The sequence below is a fragment of the Nannospalax galili genome, unplaced genomic scaffold (assembly GCF_000622305.1).
Source record: "Nannospalax galili isolate Female #2095 unplaced genomic scaffold, S.galili_v1.0 scaffold128, whole genome shotgun sequence".
NCBI lineage: Eukaryota > Metazoa > Chordata > Mammalia > Rodentia > Spalacidae > Nannospalax > Nannospalax galili.
Genome location: NW_008360322.1, coordinates 5001074 through 5011573, shown reverse-complemented (window position 1 = coordinate 5011573; position 10500 = coordinate 5001074). Strand labels below are relative to the sequence as shown.

At 41.1% G+C, this 10500-nt stretch overlaps 1 protein-coding gene across 1 annotated transcript; it reads right to left on the bottom strand.

The window, feature by feature from the left end:
- Window positions 1-232: 232 nt before the first annotated feature.
- On the bottom strand, window positions 233-8804 carry LOC103727420 (lung adenoma susceptibility protein 2 homolog). The gene is given in 4 exon segments (XM_029559757.1): window positions 233-786; window positions 1688-1725; window positions 8257-8454; window positions 8518-8804. Coding segments are annotated over 4 exon segments (1077 nt in total).
- Between the last annotated feature and the right edge of the window lie 1696 nt (window positions 8805-10500).

Here is a 10500-nt window from a genome sequence, read left to right as displayed (position 1 = left end):
AGATCCAAGTAATACTTTAGGATACATTATGGTGTCACCCAGTTCATACTTTAGTATTGTGGCACAAAATCAGGCCTGTAGGCATTTCAAGTTTAGACTTTTAGAAGTATACTAGGTTCAGTCACAGAATAATGTATGCCTTAATATTTACTTTGTCAGTTTAAGTAATAGCAAAAAACTACATAATTCATCATATGGTGACTATTTATTTGACCAAGTTTTCTTTTCCTCTTCACATTTTTAGTGACTGCCTCCCACTGTTGTCATCAACCAGGTCACTCGGGTGAGATAAATGCTGTAAAGCCTTTTGAAGAGACTTAGTAATAGGAATTATATTTTCCTTCAACTGTAATTTAGAGAAATCATCTTCTAAAACTTGCTTAATCTCTTCTTTTGTTTCTGTAGTTTTATTATGATTAAAACTTTCTTGTACTGCTTGAAGGTTAAATGACGTTTGTTTCAAGGCTTCCACAAGACCATGGTGTTTGCCTCCAGATAGGATAGAGCTCTGATTATCATTATTTTAAAAATCTTCAAGAACCTCTTTTATGCACATTTCCCTTGAACTTGGTTGAGGATTATCATCAGCATTAACAGGGACAGGAGATTTGAAAGTAACAGGAACATTTTCCCATGAAATTTATGCTTTGACTTTATCTAGTGAGCAAAGGCTATCATCCTTAGTCATAGGCTTTGGTAAGTCTTCAGTACACTGCTTGAGATTTTTTTTCTTGGCCTTCAGGATAAGTAACTCAATTTTGTCACCACTAAATGGCTTTTGAGATTGTCCTGGGAGAAGTGGATTCTCATATTGACATTGAGTATGCTTAGAATCATATTTATATTCATTAACTAATTCTTTATCCTCTCTGAAGGAATCTGTAAAATTTGAAGGTTCCAAAGAACATTCAAAACAATCTACTTCATTTGTAAGCTGAGAAGTTCTTTGTGTCTGGTGACTAAGCATAGGGAATCTTCATCTTTAAATAATTTATAAGCCCTTTGATTATCTGCATCAGGAATCAAGTCTTTATTATGGAGCCAAAGTGGATATTTAAAATCAGGTATACTAGTTTCCCCTAAAACATTAAGATTAGATTCTGGCTAGTGAGTTATATTAATCACTTTTCTGTTGCTGTGATAGAAACACTGACCCAAGCAATTTATAGAATGAAAAGTTTATCTGAGCTTACGGTTCCAGGGGAATTACAGTTCATAATGGCAGGGAGGCATGGCAGCAGAGGTGGCTGGAGGAAGAGTGGAAGCTAATCTCTATATCTTCCAGCAGGCACAGGAAATAAAAGAGCAACTGGAGATCCAGCAAGGCTTAAGAATTCTTCAAGCCCACCCCCAGTGATGTGCTTCCTCTAGGATAGCCACACCTTCTAAGACCTCTCAAAACAGCACCATCACCTGGGGACAAAATATCCAAATACTTGGAGCCTATGGGGACATTTTCATTCAAACCACCACATGAGCCATCTTGAATAATTTTTTTCAGCACTGTGTTCTGAACTGTCCTTGAAAGATGATTCCTTGAGAAATGATAAAGATGATTGCAAAATACATTTATTATTTCTATTCATAAGCTTTGGAGTCCTGGGCCAACTACATTTCTTTCCATTTACATGTACATATACATCACAAGTGACTAAATTATCTTTGCTCATGGGAGTAGAGGATACATGAAAATTTGGATTCTTTTTAATGTCCAATGAATCCAATCTTTTGTTGTGCCCAGTTTGTGAGACCCCAAAGACCATCAAGGAGCCAACCAATGCAAATATACAAGGGTTTGTTTTTATTGTTACAAGCTTAAGCTTGGGCCCACTCTGTCACCGACTCAGCAGATCTCAGATGTGAGACCCCTTGCTTTGGGAGACAGAGGTTTTTATGGGTTTATTTCAGCAAGGTCAGCAAGTAGGGGAGTAGGGGGTCTCCAGCCTGGCAAGCATCTGATTGGTTGCAGCTGAGTGCCAAACCATAAACTGCTGCCTTCAGGAAATCTGAAAAAAACATCTGGACTTTTAGTACTTTTATATATTTGATTAATTGACCATTGGTGGGGGAGTTGTTCTCTATCCGTTCCAAGTATTGTGGTTCTTCTTGGAACAGGGCCCAGGGCCAGGTTGGTCCTATGGAGGTTTTATCCAAGATGGAGTCACTCAGGTCTCTCATTCCGCCCTCTGACTAGTACCTTGGGGGCCCAATCGTGGGCGCTCCCTCATTTTATGTTTTTTATTACCCAGACTCTGGAGGGACTGATAGTGGGTTCGCATTACCATTAGCTGTATAGTTCTCAGCCATTCTTTTTATAAAAGTTATTAATTTATTTAAAATGTAAGGCCCAAAAGTCAAGAGCATAATCAGAATGAGGAGAGGTCTGAGTAAGGTTGAAATCAAAGTGGTCAACCAAGGGGAGCTATTGAACCAGGATATAAACCATCTTTGTTTATTTGTGGGGGGTTTTTGAGCCAGACTTTTTTTAACCTTGGTCACAGAACTTTTCTAAGTTCTGGATGTCTGCATCTATTGTGGCTCTAAGGCTATGGTAGTTTTGGCTTTGTAAGGTCAAGGCTGAAATTCTTGTACCTGCTCCTGCCAGTCCCAATCCCAGAGGAATGGAGAGGATGATGGCAGTAACAACTTCTCTTTCCTGGTGATTACGGTGAAGGGGTCCTTGCCCAGTCAGGGCCCTGTTTATATCCTGGTCTGAGTGATAAATAATTTTAGGGATTAGTGTACTAGAACACAAAAATCTGATGATTGATTAAGAACTTTAGAATGGACATGGGGTTAATCCCAAAGTACATGTCCATCGTCCTTCATCTGGTGGTAGCAAGTATGAGTTATTGGCCAGCACTGGCAGAGTCTGGTTGCATAGAGCAGTGTACTTATGAGGGGGCTTGTCTATAAATAGCCCTCATCCTGAAACATCTTGTAGTGTAAGCCTGATTTTTTCCTGCTGAGTCTGTCTACAGCTGCCTTGGTCTGGCACTAGGGCGGTGTTTTCTATGAATGCAATCCCCTCATAGTATGGGGGCCTTGATAAATAACATAACCATCATGATGAGATGATGAAGTGAGGTCTGGACCATTAGTGACCAAAGCGGGTCAGTGTTGCCTATAGGAAGGTCATGGCTGTCAGAATAGCCATTATTTGAGGGGGCTGCCATGGTTGACAAGATTGATTTTGGAGTGACCTTTAAAACAGCACCTGGTCCCAAGGGGACCAAACAGGTCTGGTACTGAGGAACTCTTACTCTTAATCGAGCAGAGAATAAAGTTCCTGGATCTGGTTCAGTCCAGCCCATACAGAATTTTATTTTTTTAATTTTTTCCACTTTCCAGCTGGTGGCTCTCCTTTTTTTTTTTATTTTTATGAGGATTAGTGGGTATCAGTTGCTCCCATGTTACTTTAATAAGATCTCTTTTCTGAGGGGTTTATTATATGTGTCTCATTGTTTTACAGCCCCATCAAGCACCATAAGTAGCGCTATCTTCTCCACACCTGTTTTTCTGGGACTTGTATTTTGGAGTTTTAGGCCCTGGGAAAACATAGAACTGGCCTGGTTTTCTGTATGGGCCTGGAGAGTTAGTTAGAGCATGAGGATGTGTGCCTCCCTTAGGATTGAAATCAAAGAAGGCATCTAAACGGGAGAGCAGAGTTAGGAACCAAGCAGCCAGAGGCGCTACTCGGGGGATCTGAAACAATATATTACCTTCTATTATATCTTGGAGGACCCAAGTCATATTTATAGGTTGATGTGGGCTTCCTGGATCAGGAGCGGCTATCATGGGGAACAGAGTATATACAGTCAACAGTTTGAAAATCGGGTGAGCTTTAGCTTGAGCAGATTGTTGGGGTCCTTTGAAACTCTCCATCCTGAAGCTGGGAATGTGCAGTCTTCTATGGCAAATGGGTCAGCTGGCCGTACGTGTGTGGTGGATCCATGCTGCTACACCATCCACTTTGAGGGCTGTGGGGGTGGTCAATAGGATGACATAGGGCCCCTTTTACTGTGGATCTAAGGATCCTTGCCGATGCCTCTTAATGTAGACCCAGTTACCGGGTCGATATTGATGAGGTTCTGGAGGGGGTACTGTCTCATAAAGAGCACATAGTTTAGGCCATACGTGTTTATGGGACCACTGGATTCCCCTGAGGTCGTCCAACAGGTCCCAACCTTCAAATTTAATAATCTTTTCTGTCTGGAGGTTATAAATAATGGGAGGGGGCATTTTAAACATGATCTCAAAGGGGATTAATTTCATCTGGTTAGGGAAGTTATGGAAGGAGAGTTACCCAGTCACTGCCAGTCTCTAAGGTCAATTTAATTAAGGTCTCTTTTAGAGTTTTATTTATTTATTTTTAATCTGTCTTGAACTCTGGGGTCTATAAGCACAATGTAGTTTTTAATTAATCCCCAGAACTGTGGCCAGACTCTGACTTACCTTGGACACAAAAGCTGGTCCATTATCTGACCCTATCATCTGTGGAAAGCCATACCTGGGGAGGATGTCTTTTAACAGTTTTTTTTTTTTTTTGTCACGATTTGAGCCATTTTATGTTTAGTAGGGAAGGCTTCAGTCCATCCTGAAAAAGTATCTACAAAGACTATCAAATAATGAATGGTATCCATACCTGCCAGGTTTTACCTCAGTGAAATCCGTTTTTTAATAGGCTCCAGGTTTTTTTCCTCAAAGTCTGATTCCTGGATTTTTAATATTTGGCAATGTATTAGTGAGTTGGCAACCTTTACAGCCATTGACAGTGTCTTTAATCTTTAAATTAGCATCCTTGATTTTTACTTTGGCATGTTGAATTAAGTCCTGCATCCTCTTGATGTCCATGTGGGAAGAACGGGGCATTTTTGCCAACATTTGTTTTTTTAATTTTTGGGGGGAGGATTAGCTTTCCTTTTGCTGTCCTCAGCAGTCCCTTTATCCATTTTAGGTCCTCCCCGGTGTATTTGTTTTTTTCAGGGATGTTTGGGTCACCTAGGTCAATTAGTGTGGTGACCAAGATTGAGTCAATTTGGAAGGCAGCCTGTTTAGTCACCTGATCCATTTAATTGTTTTCTTGGGAAATTGGATCGTCCCCTTTTTGATGACCTGGGCAGGGAATAATTGCCAATATTTTTGGCAGCCAGAGAGTCCTCAGCAATATTGGGATATTTTTTTATTTTTGACAGTCTTTTCCTCTGCCATTAATAAACCCCATTCCCGATATATTGTCTCATGAATGTGTGCGGTGGCAAAGGCATATTGGCTGTTTATATACACATTAAGCATTTTGTCCTTTTTTAATATCAGTGCCTTAGGGCAATAAGTTCAGCCTTTTGGGTTGAAGTACCAGTGGGCAGAGGCTGTGCCCAAATGATGCCAGTTAATGATACTACAGCCACCCCTGCATACCTCTTGCCATCCTGGACAAAGCTGCTCTTGTCAGTGAACCAGGTTGCTTCAGCATCAGATAATGGGGTATCTCTCAAATCTGATCAGGTACCATGGACATGGGCCAGGATTCTGGCACAATCATGTGGGGGGGCATTCATGTCTGAGTCCAGCAAGAGGGTGGCTGGATTCAGGGCAACTGGTACCTGGAAGGTGATTCTAGCAGGATTAAGAAGTAATGCCTGATAATGGGTTATATGGGTGTTACTTAGCCATCTTTCCGGGGGCTGCTTTAAAACTCCTTTAATTGTATGTGGTGTGGTGATGGTCAAGTTCTGGCCCAAAGTCAGTTTGTCAGCATCTTTTACCAGTAGTGCTTTTTTGAGTATATAGCCCAAGTATTGGACCTGTTTGCATAGTTGGGCCTTTTTAGTAGAGGCCCGGTAGCCCAGTCTTCCCAACATCTGCAACAGATGTTCTGTGCCATTCATGCAAGCCTCTTGGCTATCTGCCGCCACAAGTAGGTCATCCATATACTGCAAGAGATTCATTTTTCAATGCTATCTGTCTCAGATGCCTCCGTCGGTCCTCTGCATCTGCAGTGGCAGACAGCAGGATCCTTGCCAGGTCCTTGTTTTGCCTTTTTTCTGCCTTTATCTGTTTTCTTTTTTCTTTACCATTTTTATTATTGTACACTTTTTTGGCACAGTTATTAAATTTTTTAAACTCTTTTTATCCAGTCTCTCTACTCTTTGGAGTTTTTTTTTTTTTTTTTTTATATCCAGAGCTGACTGGCTAACAAAAGCCATGGCCACTACCATTAAATTATCTTTGGCCTCCAGCTCTAATGGAGTATACCTGCGAAAAGCATTCATTATTCACTCTAAGAATGCAGCTGGGCTTTTATTTAGTTTTTGACTAATATTATGTACCTTTGTCAAACTAGTTGGCCTACGCACAGCCACTTTGAGACCTGCCAACAGAGACTGGCGGTAACCAGAAGCCCCCCCTTGCCTTCTGTAGTATTATAATCCCAGTCAGGCTGGGTCAGTGGATAGGCAGCATCAGTGTCGGGTCAGTAGTACGGACACCAGTATTGCCAGGAATTTAACTTCCTGGCTTCTGTTTGGATACATTTCCTTTTTCTGTGGTAATCAGGACCTGTAATAATTGATGACAATCATCTCAAGTGGGTTGGTGTGTGAATAAGACAGTTTTTAATAAATTAATATGCTCCTTAGGATTTTTAGAAAAGGGAGCATTCTGGGTTCTCCAGGTGTAAAGGTCACTAGCGGTGAATGGCCAATAGTGATGGGGCTGGTTGCCAACCTCATCTGCGGGGCTCAAAACTTTGAAGGGTAAAACAGTAGAGTCTGGACCCTCCGGTGTTGCTGCCCTTCTACTCCTAGTCCCCTGAGCTGGTACCCCCATGCCTGTGAAGAATCTGGTACCGGGGTGCCAGTTCTGGAGAGGGTACCTCCTATGGAGGAGGTGGAAAAGGAGGGGGAGGAAAAATTAGATCTTATTCTGTGCTGCCCTGTAAGACAGGGTACAGTGACAGTACTGATGGTTTTGTTTCAGGTGGTACAGTGACGGTACTGATAGTTTGGTTTCAGGTTTAAGTATTTTCTTGGTTGTTTTTTTCCATTCTGTAGCCGTCAGCACCTCGCACCTCCGTTTTCTGTAAAGGAAGAAAAGACTTGACCCACGGAGGAGGGTTATTAACTAAATCTCCCCAGACCACTATGTATGATATTTGATCCAAGTGTTCCACATGCAGTTGAAGAATAATTTTCTCAACCGTGTTAATGACAGCAGGATCAAAGGTCCCCTCCAAGGGCCATCCCACATTGAAAGTGGGCCATTCAGACCTGCAGAAAGTAATTAGTTTATCCTTTCTGACAACAACAGAGAGGTTATGGGCTTGAGTCTTAACCTCTCCAAAATGTGCAAGAACTAGGTCCAAGGGTGTAGAGGGAGTCTGTCCCATTGCGTCCGTCTCAGTCACAGAGAAATAGACAATCAAAGACAAAACAGAGAGCCAGAAAGACACACAGAAGGCCAAGTAACAAATTTCCCCACTCATGCAAAAGAAAAACTGAAAGTAGGACAGCGGCCAACTGCCATGCCATGGGAGTGACCCACCTTGTACTTTCATAGGAATTAACAGAATCCGGGGCCCTCCGTCCCCTCTTCCGAGGTCTGGAACGTCTTCCAGACCTCTGTGGTCATGGTCATCTAGCACATCCACTTCAACCGTTCCTGACCACACTGTTTACAAGTTTGCCTCGAGGCTCAGAACAAAAGCTAGGACAGACACAGACAGGTACAACTAGAAACAAACAGACATTTACCGGCCAGCCAAGAACCCTCCAGTTCGGGGGTCCTGGGGGCCTTGGGGATCCCGGACAAGCCCCCAAGATGTTGTGCCCAGTTCATGAGACCCCAAAGACCACCAAGGACCTACCGATGCAAATATACAAGGTTTTTTTTTTTATTGTTACAAGCTTAAGCTTGGGCCCACTCTGTCACCAATTCAGCGGATCTAAGATGTGAGACCCCTTGCTTTGGGAGACAGAGGTTTTTATAGGTTTATTTCAGCAAGTTCAGCAAGTAGGGGAGTAGGGGGTCTTCAGCCTGGCAAGCATCTGATTGGTTGCAGCTCAGTGTCAAACCATAAATTGCTGGCTTTAAAAAAAATCTAAAAAGATATCTAGACTTTTAGTACTTTTCTATATTTGTTTAATTGACCATTGATGGGGGAGTTATTCTCTATCTGTTCCAAGTATTATGGTTTTTCTTGGAATAGGGCCCAGGGCTGGGTCAGTCCTATGGAGGTTTTATCCAAGATGGAGTCACTTAGGTCTCTCACTTCCAGTGTATTTCTTGTTTTTCTTGCTTGGTCGATAACCAGGTTTAACATGAGTGAAAGAAAAGGATCCATCTCCTGGAAGTCTTAACAAATTCTCCATTGTTAGGCTAATTGAGTCCATGTCATTAATCTCTATTCTACAAGATAAGGAGTGTGAGTGCTGTCTGTGATCAAGATTTTCAAATCTCTCGAATTTGTTTGTGTTTGTTTTCTCTAATTTACTGTTTCTTAATTTTCTCCATGCAGACAATCCATTGTTTGGTTTGTGCCTGTAGCTGGAAAATCATGGCACAGTAACAGAACCTTTGCTGATGTTTATTTTGCCAGTGCTTGTGGCAAGATGTATTCTGCTTAGATTGAAATCATGAATATAGGCCTGCAGAGCCTCAGAAGCAGGGTGGTACAGTTTGCCCTGAAACCAAAAAGAGCTGTCAGAATTGGAGGAGCCACTACCACTCAGGCTGCAGCTTGCCAGGAGAGAAGAAACTGAAGAGGCCCAAGAACAAATTCTGTGCTTTGTGCCTGATTTTGTCATGGCTTTCTCAGAAAGAGTTACTCATTTCCATTAAAAAGAGCTGACTCGGGGCTGGAGAGATGGCTCAGTGGTTAAGAACACCGGTTGTACTTGTAGAAGTCCCGGGTTCGAATCCCAGCACCTACATGGCAGCTAACAACTGTCCGTAACTCCAGTCCAAGGGGATATGATAGCCTCTTCTGACCTCCTTGGGCATTGCACAAAACGGGTGCACTTACCTATGCACAGGAAATACACGCATACATGTAAAATAAAAATAATAAAATTAAAAAAAAAAAAAGTTGACTCTTCAAAGTGCACACTTGCAGACTGTCCACCGAAAACCCAAGCTGGGACCAGCAACCTGACCAAGCATCCTGGAACCAGACACAGCCCCTCCATATCCCACAGCTTCCACAGCTGTCACAGGACAGGCACTGCACTTCTGCTGGCTTTCAAACTGACCCAACATGGCCATCACATAAATTCTTAATATCTCCACTTGCATACTCTTTTAACATATTTTTCTTTCCTGATTTTCTATTTTCAATACCATGTGACATAATAGCATTAACAAACTTTGCATCTCTGTTCATCCCCTTTCTAAGGTTCTGGTGTCAAAATGTTTGATTACGTTAATGTTCACCCTGGGGAACCAATGAATTTACTGATTATACTTGCAGAGATGAGTGAGGGATTACTGAGGTATATGGGTGGCCTGAGAGTACTTTCTCTGGAAAGCCTTTACACAGTATGGATGTTGACTTTTTTATAACCTCATAGGTCGTGCCCTCTCTTCCCAGCCTTCCCAAGATTTTATACTACAGTCATTTCCAAATATAGGAAACCATTTGCAATTATGGAAGAATTACATACAGCTGGCTGGGAAGACAGGCAAGAGTCCTATGACCCTTCTTACCCCTCCTTTAATGAAGGAACACAACTGTCAACAATCCCAGTTGTGATGATCGTTAGCAAGTAGGCACTGCTGAAGTCATGAAGATAGCAGTTATTTGGCTCAGAAGAGTACTGTGCAGCATCATATTATTAAAAGAACATGGAATCTAAATTACACACATAAGATAATATAATGAGTTAATATTAGCCGTTTACACACTGTGCTTTATAAGTTCCCAGATAAACCTTATAGAAAACACAAAACTGTTAAAAATCTTTTTTTTTCCATGTAGTTCAGAGAGTGGTCTACCAAAACCTTGCTTTAGTTTCAAAGGAGTGTAAATACTTGGTAGAGAGAAGCAACTGGTACATAGCAAAACATTATCAAATTGGAGTTCACAACATAATCACTTAAGAAAAACTGTGCCATAAGCCTGCTCAGACCTTCCATAAACATTTTAAATAACATTTTCAAACAAATTTACCAAACATTTGTTGTGAGAATTTACCAACCAATTAATTCATACATTCATATATATGAGGTAAAATATAAATAATATATATATAGAGGTACTTAATTTATATATTTGAGTAATAGAAATCATGTTATAGATAAGGATTAGAGATAATATTTTGACCTGAAAAACATTTCTGTGTTAAACAGTTTTAGTTTGTATGAGACTTTGCTTATAAGTCAATATGATACTAAGTAAATTAATTTTAAGAAGCATAAACTCATGTTGACTGTGTATATATAATTATACACATGAATGGTAGATTTTAGTAAGATTTGGTAATTAATTTTTTTGAGACTATGGTT